Here is a 21,440-nt window from a genome sequence, read left to right as displayed (position 1 = left end):
AAGCCCTACTGACAAATCTTAAATTGGTTGCCCGCGTAATTCTTAGCACACACAGGATTATTTAGCAGATGTTGTCCAATCACGGAATCTTGCGGATTGTCCGAATGAGTGCAAGACGAAAAGCTTTGACAACATGTCTCTATTTTCAGCAATACTCAAGTTCTGTACTACCAAACAACTATTTAGATACATATATACAATTCAGTTTATACCCAGTGGTGTCACTGCACGAAGGGTTCTATCTGAAAAAGGAAGAGAACATGATCCTTTTAAGAAAACAAATCTTGCAGATGCTTCATTATACAGCACAGATTTATTTACAGGTATGAAGTTACAGTCAGCTATCATGAACAAAAAGGATGAACACAACATCCACATCAAAAACCTAAATGAAATATAGTCAGCTTTAATTGGTAACCTGTGCTCAGTCTGTAAGAGGGTTTATTTGCACTGCATATCTTAAACTGAAATTCTAGAAAGTTATGAAAAGCATACCCTGTATTTGTTGTCTTCTCACAAGCTCTCAGAGAAAGTAAAGAATCTTGTCAATTCTTTGAGTCAAGGCAAGAAACAAACTGGACCTTAAAACCAAGAGACTCAACCTATCCTGGCTCAAGCACAGTCGGCCAGACCTAAAACTGGCAAGAATTAAAAAGTTATAACTATTTCTTTAAGCAAGACTTGTCACATAACCCTGATGTGATCACAGTTGATTAAGTCACTTACATCAGATTACATACAATTTCATTCTTTTCCCAGTTCTGCTTATCCAAATTCACAAGGTAAATGGCTAAATATGACTTCACTAGGGCCCATGTTCTTAATCTTCAAAATATACTATTGTTACTTGATGCCGTACAAAGCAACAAAGACTAGAATGGTCAATACTTGATTTCAAATGTCACGTTTTTCTAGTCATGCAAAAACCTACACAACTTAGCATTTTAAAGCTTAAACTGAAAACATTTCTACTGTAGATGAACTTTTACAAACAGCTTTTATTAAAAAGACTTGGTATAAAAATCCCTTTTTTTTTTACAAGCTTCTACATGAAAGAAAATAAGTTTGATCACAATACCTCTCTGCTGTTTTGGAAAAACTTCCAATTTCCCCATTAGATACATGTTCCTGCATTTGGCTTGCAATAAAAATGCAGATAGTTTACCTAACGGCATTAGCAAATTATATCTTTACAGCCAAGAATGAAAAGAAATATTCATGCAATATACACAAATCAATACTACAGGAAGCATGCCAGACCACTGCATTGCATAAACACACACATGAACAGAACATAAGGTTGTGGGCAGCAAATTGCCAGTATTTCTGATTGTGCTTAAGGTGGCCAGTTGGGTAAAATAAGGAGAATTTGTATAAATTGATTCCCCAAGCCGAGTGTTTCAGGCAATTATTTGAAAGTTGTAAAAACCCATGTTGTAATCATGTTAATTAATAATATTGATGACATGTTCTTTGTTAACAGTAACCATTACAAATTTTGAATTCACACAGTTTTGATTTGTACCAGCAGCTTTATTAATCCATCAGAATATTAAACTGGGAAAACAATTTAGTATCTTTTTGGACTATCAGTATAGAGGGCACTGCTTTATAAAAAATTAACAGTAACATAGCCGTGGATCAAATATACTTTTTTAAATTTGTCTAAAAACAAAAGTTAACAGGTTGACTTTCAATGAACCAATGAGTAACATTAATGTTAATGGCACTTTGAATCTTATTAACTGGTCATAGTTACTGCATCATTCTGTTTAAAATCACGGCTGAAATCTTTCAAGCACCATCAACAAATTAGTCTTGCACACTGAGTTTTCCTGTAGTCATAAAACTGTACCCACCTTCTCTTAACATCTACAAGACCCCCCAAAACAAAAAGAAAAAGCACAAATGGAAGCTGCAAGTTGATGACCATCCATTGCTTCAGTCCTCATGGTGACTATCAGACTTGTGGCCACTCAGTGACCTGGATTTAGATCTAGACCTGGATCTTGAATGGCTGCATGACCTTGATTGTGATCGTGTCTTAGAATCCTTTCTGGATGCTGATTTTGATCTTGATACAGACTTGGATCTGGATCTTGACCTGGATCGAGATCTTGACCTGGATCGAGATCTGGAGTAAGAACGGTGGCGACGTCTATGTCTAGAAATAATTTAGAAATCAATTAGGCCAAATATGAAGATTTCATTCAAGCAAGAAGTCAATTTACCAGTTTATAAAGAGCTTTATCCCTTCATTCTGCTTCTCCACAATATCCTTTGTGGTCCCCTGCAGCTCTTCGGCACCCTATTTAGCTCCTTGTTTACATAAAGGAAAACTGATTTCATTCTTTGAAATTAGAAGTCAAACAGAAAGGAAGAAAAAAGGGAAGAGCAAAATAAATGGAACAAGAGGGGCAAGGGTAAGTAGAATCCATATGGGAACAAGGACAGGCGTGCAGCAGACAGCTGATGTGCAAGAGGCACACAACAAACACGAGAGAATGACAGAGGCAGATGACACAGAAACCAAGGGAGAATGCCGTTGTTTACACGGAGGATTCAAAAACATTGTTCAGAGCCATTTACTAACTGCAGCTACACTGGATAAGGAAACAATCGAGAACTCTAGCTTCACTGCCTGAGAAGAACTAAAAAATTTCACGCTATATAGATGCCTTTCCTCTCTGAACAGTATATTCTGCAGACAGCAGGTAATAAGTCAAGCCTATCGATTTAAAAATAAAAATCCTATGCTCGGTACTGCAATTTGAACTATCCTACTGCACTATCTACATATTAATTTAGTTTTACACTATTGAGGAAAAACATATGCCTCAATTTTGCTTGAACATGTAGACTGCATTGGCTGTCATGCATGACCCTACCTGTCATTAAAAGAGTTACTACGACTGCGTCTACGTTTTCCACTCGATCTGCTACGTGAACTGCACACAAAAACACAGAATAAAGATCTGAGAAAATAGATTACACTGAACGTAGAACAAAATACAATGTTTTTGCCATAGTTACGTACTTTTTAGGGCTGTCAGACCTCCTATGACTTCGATCATAAGACCGACTTCGTGATCTCCTCCGGTCATAACTGCGACTCCTGGACCTTCTCCTCCGATCATAGTCATCGTAACGGTCATATCGTGGTGAACTTCGTGATGATCTTCGTTCCTTTGATTTCATCTGACCAGGTGCTGTAATTACAAAGACAAAAATATCAGAACACAATTCTTTAACACAAACTTTTTATTAAATTTTACACAACTAATTTACAATTTGGCATTCATCAACACCAAAATGAGGCATTTCTTGTCATTATATATCTCTTTGGCCTCCGTGTCTCGAGAGACAATGGATAAGCGCCTGGAGGTGGTCAGTGGTTTGTGAAGCAGCGCCTGGAGTGGCTATAAAGGCCAATTCTAGAGTGACAGGCTCTTCCACAGGTGCTGCAGAGAAATTTGTTGGTCAGGGCTGTTACACAGTTGGCTCTCCCCCTGCGCCTCTGTCTTTTTTCCTGCCAACTAATAAGTCTCTTCGACTCGCCACACTTTAGCCCTGCCTTTATGGCTGCCCGCCAGCTCTGGCGGACGCTGGCAACTGACTCCCACGACTTGTGATCAATGTCACAGGATTTCATGTCGCGTTTGCAGACGTCTTTATAGCGGAGACATGGACGGCCGGTGGGTCTGATACCAGTGGCGAGCTCGCTGTACAATGTGTCTTTGGGGATCCTGCCATCTTCCATGCGGCTCACATGGCCAAGCCATCTCAAGCGCCGCTGACTCAGTAGTGTGTATAAGCTGGGGATGTTGGCCGCCTCGAGGACTTCTGTGTTGGAAATACGGTCCTGCCACCTGATGCCAAGTATTCTCCGGAGGCAGCGAAGATGGAATGAATTGAGACGTCGCTCTTGGCTGACATACGTTGTCCAGGCCTCGCTGCCATAGAGCAAGGTACTGAGGACACAGGCCTGATACACTCGGACTTTTGTGTTCCATGTCAGTGCGCCATTTTCCCACACTCTCTTGGCCAGTCTGGACATAGCAGTGGAAGCCTTTCCCATGCGCTTGTTGATTTCTGCATCTAGAGACAGGTTACTGGTGATAGTTGAGCCTAGGTAGGTGAACTCTTGAACCACTTCCAGAGCGTGGTCGCCAATATTGATGCTTGGAGCATTTCTGACATCCTGCCCAATGATGTTCATTTTCTTGAGGCTGATGGTTAGGCCAAATTATATATATTATAAAAACATGGATTCAGAGTAAAACCGATGCCATTAGGGCATGCAGAACATCTTCCTGTTCTCTATATGAACATGCTGTTGTTTCCTAAAATAAAAGCAAAATACTGCAGATGCTGGAAATCTAAAATAAAAACAGAAAGTGCTGGAAATACTCAGCAGGTCAGGCGGCATCTGTGGAGAGAGAAGCAGTTAATGTTTCAGGTCTGTGATCTTTCATCAGAAAGTTTCTGATGAAACCTTTCTGGTGAAAGGTAACAGACCTGAAACGTCAACTCTGCTTCTCTCTCCACAGATGGAGCCTGACCTGCTGAGTATTTCCAGCACTTTCTGTTTTTATTGGTGTTTCCTGGTTTCCAAATTCAAGTCAGCATGTATTAGTATTTTGTTATGTGACCCACAATAACAGGCCAATGTATTTCAGGACACATCTTTCCACAACCTGGAAACTTCCACTCCAAAAACTGCAAATACTCAACAGTAAATTTGCTCAGCTGTAAATGTCTTATTAACCCCCTTAACTGAAACAACGGTCAATGCCCATCTCAGTATAAATAACAGCATGTCTGGATTCAATAGATACAAGAACGTTGGATTCTTTCACATTGGCAGCAACTACTGAAGAATAGTTTGGCAGTATTTAATGTACAAAACCGCAAGCAAAACAGATAAATCATTTCCATGAGTGCAAGATTTATTTAGATTGGTTACACTTACTTTTTCGATCACCTTGGGCAAACTGGATCTCGATTTGACGGCCACACACCCATTTCCGGTCCAGGTTGTGGAGTGCATCTTCTGCATCACGAACATCTTCAAACATGCTAAGCTGTTAAGGGGGCTTTTCACTTTCACAGGTTTCGAACAAATCCTACAATCTTCAATACACATTTTCAACCACAACATTGTTTTGCCAAAACTTAGAAAATTTGTTGTACTATATTAAATTGCATAAGATGCCAAAACATTATCCTATACAGTTTACTTCTTACAACAAAGCTATGCAAGTTTACTAATTTTACAAAGAATAAAATGGAATAAAGGTACTCCTTCAAATTTTCTAAGTGAATTTATATCTTCAAGAAAATCAATGCAAATAGCAATAAAGAAAATATTACATTCTAATGCAAAATACTGTTAGTTTGTAACTAGCCTATCACCACATGAAATTAGATCTTATAAAATTATATCTGGTCTCTTTTCAAAGTCTGCTCTCAATCATTAATAAAATCAGATTTAGCAAAATGCTGCAAACAATTCAGTAGTAACTTGTAAATAAATATAAATAAACCATGTCACGTTGCTGGTCAAAAACATCACAATGACACTAAGTGTTTCACTCCAGTAGGATGTATTCTACCTTGGAGAGGGAAACAGTAATGATGTGCCACCATAGTAGTCACACTGGAAAAGGACAAAAAAGGCCTGCTCATTAGGCAAGTGCCTTCCCACAGATCATAGCTTGCATCCATTAATGAACGTCAAGCCCTGCTTTAATTCACTAAAATAAGACACCTTCTAGCAGTGCCTGCAACTGTAATTCTGCAGCACCTAACTGATTTAGGAGTAACTAAGTAGCTTATAAGAAATGGAACATGAAAGTAATTGAGATCATAGAGAAATTCAAATATTGGACGTTTTTTTAAAAAAAGGGACAGACTGACAGGAATTGATCTTCTTGAAGTGACAATGACAGAAAGTAAGTGAATCAAATGTAAGAGCATTCTAACCCTTAAAAAAAAATCTTATGTTCTCTATTTCACACTTGTCAGTCTCCTGTCAAGTCAACACAGCTGGAAAAGAAAAAAGGTCCTGAAAATGCTCCAAACAAAACCAATTTTTGAAAAGAACATAAAAGAATGAATTGATCTGCAGCACTGAGACTAAGATTTACCAAGTAAGCGTTTTAATACAGAGCTGTATTACATAAGGATCATTTAATTTTGTAAAATCACAGTTAAAAACATAATATTTAAAGAGCGAATGAACTGTTTTCACTATGGTAGGATACAATATCAGGACTTTGCTGGTTACCTTAAATTTGGCTGTCAACTTGACCTTGCACCGTCAGCTTGACCTTTAACTCTTTAAGTGCTTGCCAGAAGGACTTGACATGAGGCGCTGGCCCAAATAAGACACTTGGCTTTGACTTTGACAAAACAACCTTTTTTCCAATTGCAGACAAATCGAAGCCTTGACTTTTTCCCTCTTCAAGCTTTAATCTTTTTCACCCTCCCTCTCTTTTTCTTCAAGCCTGATCCTTAAGAGGTCTTTGGCTTGTCTGCTTGTCTTATGCTTGGATTCTATCTAAAAGGCTCTTTCATACTTTCTTTGTGGGTTCGCCAGTTACAGCGGATTGCTTTAAATTTTCTGAGGCAACAACAACAAAAAAGTTATGTCAGGGGATGGGTATAAAAAGACAAACATGCAGGGTTTGAAATCACTTTTTTGACTACCACCAAAATTAGCCAAAAAAGACACCAGCAAGTATTTTTTTTTTTACAAAACAGCTAAAAGTTACGTCACATTTTCTAGCATTTAGCTGAACTTCCCCATTAGATAAGAAATACATACCTTACAGCAGAATATAAAGGAGGAAAAAAATGTTAGAAAAGCAACATTTGGGAGCACTACATGAACCCAAAACCAGCAAGTCCCTGCAGCAACCATCTCATCAAGTAGCACATTAGTTACACAAACCAGAGCAGTATGATTTTTTTTTTGCATACAAGAATAGCACTTCTAGTTTATTCAGTAAGCTTCCTAGTCCTGCCAAAATGTATTTATATTAACAGGAATATTAATTTAGAGCACACTAACTTTAATGTGAATGTTTAATTTCAATACCAAATTAACCAAAAATACTTACCACACAATATACACAGATTCAGTTATGCAACAGGATGTACAATCCTCACATTACTTCCTGAATATTAAAGTTAAACTTTTAGTTTTCATACAACGGTACATTTCTACCGAACACCAGAATCTGTTTTTCTTAATTTAAATTTCAATACGCAGTCCATAAACTCTTTACTAAAAATGATAATTCATTAAAGCTTAGATGACCTCATGGTCACTGACCTGAAGTTCTGTTGTACATGGGACCTACATTTTCTCAAAATTGTATCGCTATAATAGCCTTCCTTGAACAAATATTCAGGCATCTTTACACTTTGATTATCGTTAGGTTTTAAAAAGAACTTGAGTAAATTAAATTATACACGATTTAGGGGAAGGAGGAAGCAGAGTATTCACAAATTTTCAACTCATGAAGCATGTAGATAGAAAACCAAAATGATCTGTGACTTAAATTTGTGGATTGCAATAAGAATTTCCAATTTAAACCACACCAGTAAGAAACTGCTGAAAATATTCAATTTGAATTTAAAATTTGTGTGCAAATCTTCATCACAATAATTGCCAAAAAAGCACCATGCATCAGCTTCAGATTCAAAGAAATGCAATTCAAGGATTTATCAACTACCATTTCACAATACTGCCATTAAGTGCTTAAAAATATTGAATTATCCAATTATTTGAATTTAAATAAAACAAAGCAGGAATTTAGTTAGAATTGAATTTTCATAATTGAAATTAGGAGTATATAGTTATAGAAATAGGAGTCCCCTGTGCCTATTTTACATTTGTAGCTAATCAATCCCAAAATACTGCACACAAATATCTATGTGCACGAAAATATGATCAGGCATCAAGTTAAATAAAACGCTGCTTCTTGAATGACTTGGAATTAAAGCCAAACTATTAAATTGCAGATTTTAAGAAAAAAATCAAATTCAGAGTAAGATTCAAGTCAAAATGAATGGTTCACACAGCACTTATTCTATAATTCTGATTCAAATGTAGAGGTGTGAATTTCCTTGGAGAAAAAATTACTCTACATCGAACTGTATATTCATGCCAGCTTATCCTCAAGGACTTGCCAGAGATGAACCTCTTCCAATTGCAAAAAAAAGCCACTGGTTAGTTGAGACAGCTTTAATCCAAAGATATACAGGGATATGAGCTCAAGAACTTTTTAACCTAGAGAGTCCAGTTTTAAATCAATATATGTTAACACAAGAGTGGACAAGTATGTAACACTTCTGTATGCCATGAGCGACACAAGCATTCACTAATGCTGCACAGCAATTAAACCCATGAGAAAGGATATACACGCAAAGCTTGCTTCCGGGCAGAATAAAAGTCTGAGTCAAGCAGTGCAAACAGGGCTGTAATTATTCCATGCAGACCAGAAGCTACAGTCCAATGCAATCTTTGATCGGCCACAACTAACTTCAGAACTATATACCAGACCCTTTTAAGTGACTGCAAAATACTTTCACAAGGTGCCAAAAGGAAATTAAACTGTTGCAGGCCACTGTTCTGCTACCATGAGATTTGGTGACTTGAATTTTGGTTACCTGACTGCCTCAAAAGGGAATGCTTTCCCTTCCAAAGGAAAGCCCTGCTTTAAACTGAAGGCAGCAAAGTTACAGGCCCTTCACAATATCCCAGGTGTACAAGACCTCTGGGACAGAACTGGTTATGCCCCTAGCTAACACACTGCAGGACAACTACAACACTGGTATCTACCAATAATGTAGAATACCACCCAGCAATACTCTGCCCACAAACAGCAGGACAAGTCCAACCTGGTCAATTAATGCCTGATCAGCCCAATGCCTTCATCAGCACCATCAAGCAGCAATTAGTCACCAATAAGCTGCTCACTCATGCTGTTTGGGTTTCACTAGGACCGTTCAGCTCCAGACCTCATTAGAGCCTTGGTCCAAACAGAAACAGGAGCTGAATTCCAATTTGACATCTTGGCTGCACTCAAGTGAGTGTGGCATCAAGCAGCCCTAGCAAAATGGGAAGTTAATGGATTAGGGAAATTTTATCAGAGGCTAATGTCATATCTGCCACAAAGGAAGATAGTTACAGTTGTTGGAGATCAATTATCTCAGCCCAGCAACAAGAGTTCCTTCGGGCTGAGTCTTAGCACCAACTATCTTGAGCTGTTACATCAACCTTCCTCCTTAAAGGTCAGAAGCACTGAAGATTAGTGTTCAGCTACATTTGTAATTCCTCAGAGTCATATATGGCACAGAAGAGGGCCATTCAACCCACTGAGTCCACACCAGCTCTCCATGGACCTATCCAATCAGCCCCACTCAATTCCTGTAGCCCTGCAAGTTTATTGCCTTCAAATGGCCATCCAATTTCCTTTTAAAATCACTGAATCAGTAAAAACCAGAATGTAGCAGGACATGGACAAGTGTCAGGTTTGGGCAGGTAAGTGGCAAGTAACATTTAAGCCACGTGAATCATAGAAATTTACAGCATGGAAGGCGGCCATTCTGCCCATCATGTCCACGTCAGCTGACATGTAGCCATCCAGCCCAATCCCATTTTCCAGTTCTTGGTCTGTAGCCTGTAGGTTACAGCACTTTATGCGCATATTCAAGTACTTGTTAAATGTTATAAGGGCTTCTGCCTCTACCCTTTCAGACAGTAACTTCCAGAATGCAACCACCTTCTGGGTGAAGGTATTTCCCTTCGAATCCCCTCTAAACCTCATACCATAAATCTATGCCTCTTTGTCATGGACCCCCTCAACCAAGGGGAATAGCATCTTCCTATCCACTGTATTTAGACCCCTCAATTTTATATACTTCAATTAGGTCTCCCCTCAGCATCCTCTGTCCCAAGGAAAAACAACCCTAGCCTATCCAATCTTTCCTCATAACCAAAATTCTCCAGTCCAGGCAACATCCTTGTAATCTCCTCTGTATCCTCTCTAGTGCAATCATGTCTTTCCTACAGTGTGGTGACCAGAACTGTGTGCAGTACTCCAGTTGTGGCTCAACTAATGTTTTATACAGTTCCAACATAACCTCCCAGTTCTTATATTCTATGTCTCAACTAATAAAGGCAAGTGTCCCGTATGCCTTCTTGATCACCTTATCTACCTGTCCAGTCACCTTCAGGGATCTGTGGCCATGCACTCTAAGCTCTCTCTGTTCCTCTACACTTCTCAGTATCCTACCATTTATTGTGTATTTCCTTGCCTGGTTAGCCTTTCCCAAATGCATTACCTGACACTTCTCTGGATTGAACTCCATTTGCCATTGCTCTGCCCACCTGTCTGGTCCCTTGATATCTTCCTGCAGTCTGCAGCTTTCTTCTTCATTATCAACTACACAGCTAATTTCTGTATCATCCGCAAGCTTCTCAATCATACCCCCTATATTCAAGTCCAAATAATTGAAATATACAAGTAGCAAGAGACCTGACACTGAGCCCTGCAGAACCCCATGAGAAAGCCTTCCAGTCACAAAAACACCGATCAAACATTACCCTTTGTTTCCTGTCTCTGAGCCAATTTTGGATCCAACTTGCCACTTTGCCTTGGATCCCATGGGTTTTTATTTTCGTGACCAGTCTGCCATGTGGACTTTATCTAAAACCTTACTAAAATCCATATAAACTACATCTAATGCAAGAGCCACATCAACCTGCCTTGTTAACTCCTCAAAAAATTCAATGTTAATCCGACACGACATTCCCTTAACAAACCTGTGCTGACTGTCTTTGTTTAATCTGTGTCTTTCTAAGTGAAGATTTATCCTGTCCCTCAAAATTTTTCCCACCACCAACTGGCCTGTAATTACTTGGGTCTATCCCTTTCCCCCTTTTTAAACAATGACACAACTTTAGTTGTCCGCCAGCACCACACCTTTAGCCAGAGAGGATTGGAGAATGACGGTCATAGCCGCTTTTATTTATTCTACTGCTTCCCTTAACAGCCTCGGGTGCATTTCATCCGGGCCTGGGGATTTATCCACTTTCAAAGATGTTAAAACCCTTAATACTTCCTCTCTCACTATGCTAATTTCATTTAATTTTTCAGTCCTCCTCCCTTCTTTTGTGAAAACAGATGCAAAGTATTCATTAAGAACCATACCAACATCCTCCACCTCCACACAAAGGTTACCCTTATGGTCCCTAATAGACCCTACTCTTTCTTTAGTTATCCTCTTGCTCTTTATGTATTTATAAAAAAACCTTGAGGTTTCCTTGCCAATTTTTTTTCCATGCCCTTTCTTTGCTTTCCTAATTTCCTTTTAAATTTCACGCCTACACTTTTTATACTTCTCTAGATTTTCTGCAGTACTGAGGCCTTGGTATCTGTCATAAGCTTCCCTTTTTTTCTTTATCCCCCTTGACATCCAGGGGGACTTTGATTTGTTTGACCCACCCTTTTTCTTTAAAGAAAACTTGCTCTGAACCCTCACCATCTCTTCCTTGAATGCCTCCCACTGATCACCACGTAAATCCGAGTAAAATTAGCTTTTCCCCAACTGAGTATTGTTATTCCTGGTCTACCTTTGTCCTTTTCCATAGTTACCCGAAAGAATCTAACTGAATTATGATCACTTCCACCAAAATGCACCCCAACTGACACCCCTACCACCTACCCAGTTTCATTCCCTAAAACTAGTCCAGAACTGCCCCCTCTATTGTTGCACTTGCTTAAAGAATTCTGAATGCATTTCAAGAATTCTGCTCCCTCTGTGCCTTTCACACTACTTCAATCCCAGTCAATCTTAGGGTAGTTGAAATCCCCCACTATTACTGCCCTATTGTTTTTGCATTAGAATCATAGAACGGTTAGAGCACTGGAAGCCATTCAGTCCATTGCGGGTGCCGCGCTCTGCAAGAGCAACTCACTTAGTCCCACTCCCTGTCTTTTCCCCATAGCCCTGCAAATTTTTTTCTTCATATTTGCTCCTCTATCCCCCTCTGACTGTTTAGGGGTCTACAGAACATTCCAGTGCCAGGCAATGATGATCTCCAGTACGACAGAACCTAATCAGTGGCATTACAATGGCCAGATCCTCCACCATCAACATCCTTGGAGTCACCATGGACTAGGAGCTCAACTGGATCAACCACACAAACGCTGCAGCTGCTAAAGATCAGAGCCTGGGTATTCTGTAGCAAGTAGCTCGCTTCCCTATTTCCCACCACTGAAAATGTACGAGTCAGTTCAGTATGATGCAATACTCTTCACCTGCCTGAATTGGTGCAGCTGCAACAGCCAAGAAGCTTGACAACATCCAGGACAAAGCAGATTGGCAGTTCATCAACTAGCCTAAACATTCATCATTTATATCCACAGGATGCGCAGCAGAAACTGGCCATAACTTCTATGCCAGTATCTTCGCAAACCCACAACCTCCACCACCCAGAAGAACAAGGGCAACAGGTGCATGGGAACACTGTCTCCAAGTCACACACCATCAGGACTTAGACCTTTGTTGTTGGGTTAATTCACGGAGCTGCAAACCTGGATCATAAGTGTTCAGGCATTCACTGGACCTTGACCTCAATTTAAATGTCCAGACAGCAGTGATTCTTCCCATTCTAAAAATTTTAATTTCTAAATGTTAGGAGAATGTGTGCATGCACATTATCAGCCAAGCAGTGGCCAACTGTCTGACGAACTCCTCAAAGTATCTATTAAAGCTAGTTCGGTTAAATTCACTGATATACTGCAGATTTTGTACTGATTGACACATTTACGTCAAATCAATTAAACACTTACAATATAACCAGCCTATATACTTGTTCCGTAATAGATGTGCAATTTTCCCTCAGGAGGCTGATGGATGTTTCCGATGTGTATACATGCTAGCTGCGACAGAACACTAGATCCAATCCTACTAAATCAATTTAGCGATGTAATATTCAAACAGTGCCATCTTCAGGGTTAATACTGTCAGACCCATGAGACTGCAGCATTCTTAATGCATTAGAATGTACAGACTATATTGTTGAAGCCCAGCTTTCTTGCACAGCCAGAAAAGTAAAACTTTTTAATTCAGATTATTTACGCTACAAAATCTAGCTCCCTTTCCCTGGCAACTGACTCATCAAACCCACAAAAGCTTGGGTCTACAAATCTGCTACTGAGAATAGGAACAGGTATTTAGTTGTATGAATACAAGGAACCAATACCCTACAATCCAAATCGAACCAGCAAGAAAATGAATATACTGGTTGCATTTGCTAAGCACAGCAGCATGTTTTTCACTGGGTCTTCCCAAGAGTTGACCAGAGGGAATTGGGAAAGCTTACATTGGTGTCATTTGTCAGATGCATGAGGTTCATGCATTTGGATCCGTACTATCTCAGCACATTTGTGTGAGGGAATCCAAATAACTTTTTCTTTTGTCAGCTGTGGTAGCACCTTCCTCTGAGTCAGAAGATTGTGGGTCAAGGCCCACTCTGACTCTTCAGTGCAGTATTGTGGAACTGCTACACCGTCAGAGGTGCCATCTTTCAAATGAGATGTTAAACTGAGACTTCATCTGCCCTCTCAGGTGGATGTAAAAGATCCCATGGCACTATTTTGAAGAGGAGCAGGGGAGTATCCCCAGTGCCCTGGCCAATATTTATCCCCCATCAACACCGCAAAAACAAATTTAGACATTTATCACATTTTTGTTTGCAAGAGTTGCTGTGTGCAAATTAGCTGCCACATTTCCTACATTATAACAGTGACTACACTTCAAAAGTACTTCACTGACTGTAAAGTGCTTTGGGACATTCAGTGGGTGTGAAAGGCACTATATATGCAAATCTTCCTTTGCTAATAGCACAGGATTAACTTTCATGCTGACTAAATGTGTAAATTCCAGGTATTACAGGGTCCTGATGCTGCTTATAAGCTGCAAGGTAATCAAATGCAGCACTCCTGCACATTTAATGCATGATATTATAAGCATTTAGTATGCATCTCACTGCTACAATACCATGAATTTTATATGAACAGATGAAATTTAAACAATGCTGAGATTCAGACCATTAAATTGACTTATTTTGTTAAGGGCACAAAGCCACAACTTATTTTGAGATTTTGACCAAGCAGCCAAAACATTTAGAACTTGTATGGTCGCCACTTATCACATGGCCTCTTGTTTCTGCATTAGAGCACTTTTAAAAACTAGGTCAGAAGTGATGGTGTGAGCTAAGCAGGATATTTTACTTATCTTTATAAAAAGTTACTTTTTTAAAGAAACTACTCATCTGTATGTTCTTACATATGCACACTCAACAACCATTAGCACCAAACTATTTAAATATGCCAGTTTAAAGTTGCAAAAAAGACATTGGAATGGTAGGATATAACATACTGGTGTACATACTGCAGCCTCACATGTTTCCCTTCTACATTATAATTAGATTCAATGACATTGGAGTATCAAACTATTGCGTGTAAACTTACTCTATTTGTAATTAAGTTTCAGACTAACCAGTCTCTGGAAAGTGGGATATGGAAAAATCAACCCTGTTGCTGTGGTACAGCACCTAATCTCTAATTTCTAAGCAGCTGGTATATGTTGCTACAAGTGTGTGACCCAGCCAAGTAATTATTTTGCCAGTATTCACTTGTTAATAGTCCTTCTGAGTATTAACTCTAATACTGCGTCATTGCCCTTTATTTCAATACTGGAATTACTTCATATTTTAGCATGAAGTATAATCTGTTATTCTCAGAAAACTTCCAAGTTTACCAGAAATTTAGTAACAGTCACTATAATAGCAAGATTCAGTGCTTTTAATTCAAGTACAATTTTTCACACATGCAAGACTACTGTACAGTCCCCACCACTTAAAATGTCCACATTTAAAACAGGTAGTGGCTTATACTGTCCAAAAAACTATATTTATTTGCACTAACTTCAATTTCAAAGTTGTCGGTTACAGCATTTCATGTGTTTCATTTTTTGGGCAGAAACAGCTGTATTATGGGTCTCTAATAACTTATTAAATTCTTTGGTAAACAGACTACATGGAACATTATTTTAATAAAACTCAAATCAAATTAAATTAAATGGGCTCTATCACTTACAGAATTGAAATTTAACTGGTCTCCTAATTGCCATGGTAGTCAACAGTCAATTTCTCTAGACAGAGCAATTTAGGTTCAGGAAACAACCTGATCTGACTCTTTCTGATCTGTGCAATCATTGGTCAAGACACAGATGTGATGAGGGCAGATTAAAGCCTGGGTACTCGACCCTAACCCGACTACATGTGTTCGGTGGGGTCAGGTCTATATTCTGTGTCCAGCATTCGGGCTCGGGTCGGGCATATTTGTTTTCTTTTTAATCTATGTTTTGATGCGATTTTTTCCTGTTTCAATAACGTTTAATATTAAATTCATTGCGATATTCGGTTTGGGTCGGGCATGAAAAAAAATTAAAGTACTCGGGCTGCGGTCGGGTTGCGTTTTAATTTTATACCCGAGCAGGCCTGTAGGGCAAAAAGGGTTATCAGACTGGGAGCAATCTTGGTTTAAACCACTCACCCATTATATACAAGCGGGACATCGAATTAGAGTCGATAGGTGTTCCTACGCCGCAATATTAATGTTTCTATGAAACTGACCAACTAGATTATCACCAGCAAAAAAACTCGAATTTTTAAAATCTATTATTCTGTGATGAACGAGTTTAGTTAAGATTGTCCCTCAGCAAATGAAAATAGAGGATTTTTATAACCAATGTACAGTGTTACCCTTTTATACCAGCCATCGCATATAGAGGGCAAACTACATTTGTACAAGCACAACTGCTATGAGCGGTGGGGACTGTATATAGCAACGTGTACAAACCCTGAGCATTATATCTTAAATATAAACCCTGCCCCAACCAATTTCCAAACAAACAAAGCTATACTGAACCAGAATGAATTTGACATTCAAATGCATCATATGGTGAAAAGACCTTTAGTATCTCTGCTTCACGTGTTTAGGAGAACTGAAGAAAGGATATTGTATATATGCAAATCCTCTTGGACGTCGAGTGTAGAAGTCAAGGGGAACGTAAACATCTACTATTGGGCCATAGCGACCAAACTCACGACGTAAATCCTCAGGCCTAAAGTACCATAAAAACGATACAGGTGATTTGTAATATGAATTGCCCACTGTGCATGTGCTGAAGAGTCCAAAAACTCTATCGACATTAAACCATCTGAAAAGGAGATTCTATTACCATCTAAAAGATTGCGCTTTGGAACATCAAATCAACTTGTAAACTGTCTACAGGATGCCAGGAATAAGATCAGTCAAGTTGCTGGTATTCAGATGAGCAAAATGGCTAGACACATCCCATTTTAAAAAGTGGGATTACTCACTACCGCCTCAATTTTAATAAAGATTTAGGGTTCTTCAAGTCTTACGAATTCTCCCCAATTATTTTGTTATTCCAAATAAATTTTAATTGATTTTCATCTCAATATTGATTTATCAACCACTACAATTTTGTCATCAAAAGATTTGTCTCCATGTGCCTCTTTGAACCAAATGTGAAGATGCATCCAATTTAATCTACATAATTTTCTTGCATCTTCTCTCCAGTACATTATCAATAGTCAAGGTTGCACAGTTGACTCTTTCTAGCCACCCAGTTCCTGTTGCCTCTCCTTGAATTGCCAGCCTGTCCACAGTTTATTATCTTATATCATTGATGTTTGCACCTGATTTTTAAAATATTGAACTAAATTAGATCAAATTGCTATAACCCGAATTAATTTTAAGTGTGTATATATTATTTCCCTGGCCATTCATTGTCCTGGCCTCTTCAACCTGTCCCCATCCTTGTCTTGACCAATTTTCCATTTTTGATTTATCTCAAGGAGCTTTTAGCACCAGCTCAACCTAATTCAAATCAAATGCTCCCAAATGTGTTTGAATCATTGATTGCTGCATCTTTTTACAAAAAACATTTAAAATGATAATTTCACAGAAATTTCAATTACGTTGTAGCCTTTTTTCTAATTTAGTTCAATTTATTAGAAGCAATGATACTGTATAATCGACGTGAATAAATGAGCTTACCATCTACTTATTCCTATTTTCCAGGTGGAAAAATTACATGTTTTGTTAAAAGATTGACATTTTAAAAACTTATATCCCATTTGTGGTACTAAAGCCCAGCAGTAAGATGTCATCATTATACAACAACTGGGTTCTAGTCAGCATTTATCTGCAAGGCTGCGCAGTGCTCCTCGCTCAATATCCAGTTTCTTTGGAGATGGGATATAATGCATATTATAAATACCCCAACTAACAAGTGAGAATGATTATTAAATATATATTTTGTGCTCTGAACATACCAAATGATTTCACTCAATGCAGTAATACAAATCTTTTCAAAGCATTTCTACATTTTTAAGTGCAACATACTATATATGTAGTCACTACTGGCTGAAAATGTTTATTGCAATATTAATAGCATTATTCAGTATTTAAATGTGCTCTGTTTCCAAGTTAAATCAAATGTGAAAGGGCTCCCAGAATGACTCAGTGGGAAAATATACCACAGTGCAGTACTGCACACAAAAAAAAGGGCTAGGTTCAATTTTTCATCTGTATTGAGATAGCAAACATCAGCTGGGCAACAGCAGGCACGCAAATGGCATGCTCCAGACTAGGGTTTCACTCCAATCACCAGCCATAGACACCCTAGAGAATATGTACGTGCAAATATCAGCTAAATACAGGGCTAGCTCAACTGTGATGTCCCCATAAAATTAAATAGGCCACTACTGACCATGTTACTGTACTCCAATCTGAATAAGCCACCCTCAGGAAAGGGCAGGCAGACAACACCTGAATTAACTATACTTAACAGGTCAGGCTTAATCCATAGTTAAAATCAAGCAAATATAACCCTTCAATCAGAAAAATTGATGTATTAAAAGCATTAATTGGACAAAACCAAACTATTTAGAGCACAAGGCACACAGGAAAAGCCTAGCCAATTTGGATTTTTATTTGTGCAGTTAAATAGTTCAAGTAGTGGTACTGGATTGGAGAATTTTAATTTATGAGCGAGAATCCATAGAACATAGCTACAAATTGATGTAAAAACAATACAATCTGTTATTGGTAATTATTTAACTTAGAGTCCTGGTAATTATATCTCAAGAATGTTTTTTCCAACTTATAAGCTTTTACAATATACAGTACTAAATTGTTGCATTTGGATACAGTAACAGGCCAAATGTATGTTCTTTCACATTTTAAAAATGTTCTGTTACATGGATAATTCAGAGCCACATGGTCTCAGGTGCAAGGTAGTTTAATAATTTAAGTTCTGCTCTATGGAAAACTTTACAGGCTCTCACTTCTAACTCAGTAGTGATGTGCTTTTCTTTTGGGACAATTAACTGAAGCTAATTCATTGTATTTCACTTAAGTATCGACATTACTAAAACCCAAACAATTTCTTTTTTTTTGACTTAAAAGCAAAATACTGCAGATGCCAGAAATCTGAAATAACAGAAAGTACTGGAAACACTTAACAGGTCTGGCTGCATCTGTGGAGAGAGAAACAGAGTTAAGGTTTCAAGTCGATGATAGCCAGTTCTGATGAAAGGCTATCGACTTGAAACCTTAACTCTGTTTCTCTCTCCACAGATGCAGCCAGACCTGTTGAGTATTTCCAGCAGTATCCGTTTTTATTTCTTTTTTGATCACTGGATCCGTATCTAATATACATCCCAACAAGATATTTAGTAAGTTTTAGAAAGAATTCCAACAATTTAAAAAATGTATTTGGCCCCTCCTCCCAAAGGCTGATGATACCTTGTTCAAATTTACCAATCTTCACTGCAGCAAATTTTTAATAAAAATCAATGATTACTCTTAATCTGACTCAAACTCACTCCACTTGCAACTGTGACTTTAAAAGTTTGTTTTCAAAAGTATGAATTTTGCAAAACATCACAAGATTTTTGAAACTGATGTTGCATCACAATTAAATTATATCAATTTAATTTTCTATAACCTGCTAGCTTGGGAATTTTTGCATAGATTCTTGATGCATATGCCAAGAATGTGACTCAATACCAAATCAAATATTTCATTAGGTAAATATCCATCCTAAGTAGACCTCACAAAAGATTAAATTCAAAGACTAACTTGAAATGCATTATACTACATATAAAACTCCTCAGGTACTTTATCAACTAACATCCAAACACTTTTCAATACACCATCAAAATTTATTTTGCATTCTACCCTTTGCCACTTCCAAACTTGACTAATCCAATGCACTCCTGGCTGGTCTCCCACATTCTACACTCCACAAACTTGAGTTCATCCAAAACTCTGCTGCCGTGTCCTTACTCGCAACAAGTCCTGTTCACCCGTAACCCTTGTGCTTGCTGACCTACACTTGCTCCAGGTTAAGCAAAACCTCAATTTTAAAATTCGCATCCTTTTTTTTCCAAATTCCTCCATGGTCATTCCCCATCTGTAATCTCCCCCAGTCCCACAACCCTCACATCTCTGCTCTCCTCTAATTCTGGCTTCTTGCCCATCTACAATGTCCTTTGCTCCACCATTGATGGCCATGCTTTCAGCTACCTAGACCCTTTCTGAATTCCCTCCTAAACCACTCCACCTCTTAACATCTTCAAAACGCTCCTTAAAACCTACCACTTTGACCAAGCTTTTGGCCATCTGCCCTCACATCACTTTATACGGCTCGGAATCTAATTTCGCACCACAACGTTCCTATGAAGCGTCTTCGGGCATATTATTACATTAAAGTTAATATATCAACACATATTGTTGTTTGCAAGTATTTATTATATATTTAAGTGTCTACAATTTATTTTAATCCTACGTCCCATTCCTTGCAATCCGTAACAAAATAAATCTGTAGCTTTCAAAAAAGCGCGGTCATAATCTATTATCCCCTAGCGTCTAATTAACAAAATCTTCATCTTCCTTGACCTAGTTTCCTTTTTAAAGCAGGAACGATCCTCGAACAGCAGCAACTGGGGAGTTTCCCCCGATTCCCGAGCTGCAGGAATTTTAGTACATTTACAAAGGTCACAAATGAAAAAGCGAGGGCCCGGGGTGAAGTGGCTGCGGTCCTCGCTGCCACTGTCTGAGGTACCGTCCCGGCAAGGCCGGGGCCCGCAACGCGGCCCACACTCGGAAGCTGGGGAAAGCCCGAACCGCGACCCGAATAAAAAACGAATACCGACTCCCTCCCCAGGGGGCTGCTCTCCGGCCGCCTGGCGCATTCTCCTCACCTGGTGCAATCCCCGACATTCCTGACGAAGAGAGAGCTATTCGGTGGGCGAGCGTACCGAGACATGGCGGCGGCGACACCGAGAGAAAGAGGCGGGCAACGGCGCCAAGCAGCGACTGCGCATGCGCGGTCCTCGGCCCCGCCCATAGAACCCACTAGAAACCGCGTCACAATCGCGCACTAACCAATAGCAGCGCACCTTCGCGCCGCCATCTTGGTGCAGGCGGCGGGACGGCGCGGCCGCCATTTGGTGAGTGTCGGAGCCCTGGAGATGACACAGGATTCAAAGCTCAACAACTGGCCGCCTTTCCACTCACATCTCTAACTTTCCCAGTTCCAATGAAAAGTTGTCGACCTGAACTGTTAAACTTTGTTTCCCCTTCCACAGATGCTGCCTGGCATTTTCTGTTTTTATTACAGACAGTCATTAGACTCAAACCAGTCCATGCTTGCATTTATGCTCCTTTCCAGCCTCCTCCCAACCTTCCTCATTTCACTCTTTCAGCATATTGTTCTATTCCCTCATGTGTTTATCTAGTTCCCCCCTAAATGCATCTATACTATTCACCTCAACCATTCCCTGTGATAGCAAGTTTCACATTCTCACCACTTTCTAAATAAGAAAGGGTTCTTCTGAATTCCCTGTTGGAATTCTTGGTGGCTCTCTTGTATTGTGCTTCAGTGGGTAGCCTCTCGCCTTTGTGTCAAAAGGTTGTGGGTTCACAAAAATCATGCTGACACTCCATGCACTCTCCCTGAGACAGTGCTGCACTCTCAAAGTTGCCTTCTTTTGTGGGAGATGTTAAACTGAGGCTGTCTGCCCTCTCCGGTGGATGCAAAGAATCCCATGGCACTATTTTGAAGAAGAGCAGGGGAGTTCCCCCTGATGTCCTGGCCAATATTTTGCCCTCAATCAGCATCACAAAAACTGATTATCTGGTCATTGTCACACGCTTGTTTGCGGGAGTTACTATGCATGAATTGGTTGCTGCGTTTCCTACATTACAACAGTGACTACTTTCCAAAAAAGTACTTACTTGTAAAAAGCATTGAGACCT

At 39.3% G+C, this 21,440-nt stretch overlaps 1 protein-coding gene across 2 annotated transcripts; it reads right to left on the bottom strand.

The window, feature by feature from the left end:
• Nucleotides 1-294: 294 nt before the first annotated feature.
• On the bottom strand, nucleotides 295-20,496 carry srsf10b (serine and arginine rich splicing factor 10b). 2 transcript variants are annotated; one of them, XM_068011747.1, is made up of 6 exons: nucleotides 20,384-20,496; nucleotides 16,105-16,209; nucleotides 4,973-5,076; nucleotides 3,038-3,209; nucleotides 2,889-2,948; nucleotides 295-2,164 (listed from the first exon to the last, which is right to left on the bottom strand). In XM_068011747.1, exons 1-6 carry the CDS (start codon nucleotides 20,446-20,448, stop codon nucleotides 1,942-1,944), a joined length of 729 nt encoding a protein of 242 aa, XP_067867848.1. In that variant the 5' UTR covers nucleotides 20,449-20,496; the 3' UTR covers nucleotides 295-1,941. The 2 variants fall into 2 exon arrangements, with proteins under 2 accessions (XP_067867848.1, XP_067867850.1); XM_068011749.1 differs by lacking the exon at nucleotides 2,889-2,948 and having other exon boundaries at nucleotides 20,384-20,495.
• Nucleotides 20,497-21,440: the final 944 nt, after the last annotated feature.

Source organism: Heterodontus francisci, chromosome 31 (genome assembly GCF_036365525.1).
Source record: "Heterodontus francisci isolate sHetFra1 chromosome 31, sHetFra1.hap1, whole genome shotgun sequence".
NCBI classification, from domain to species: domain Eukaryota; kingdom Metazoa; phylum Chordata; class Chondrichthyes; order Heterodontiformes; family Heterodontidae; genus Heterodontus; species Heterodontus francisci.
This window is presented reverse-complemented; position numbering and strand designations above follow the sequence as displayed.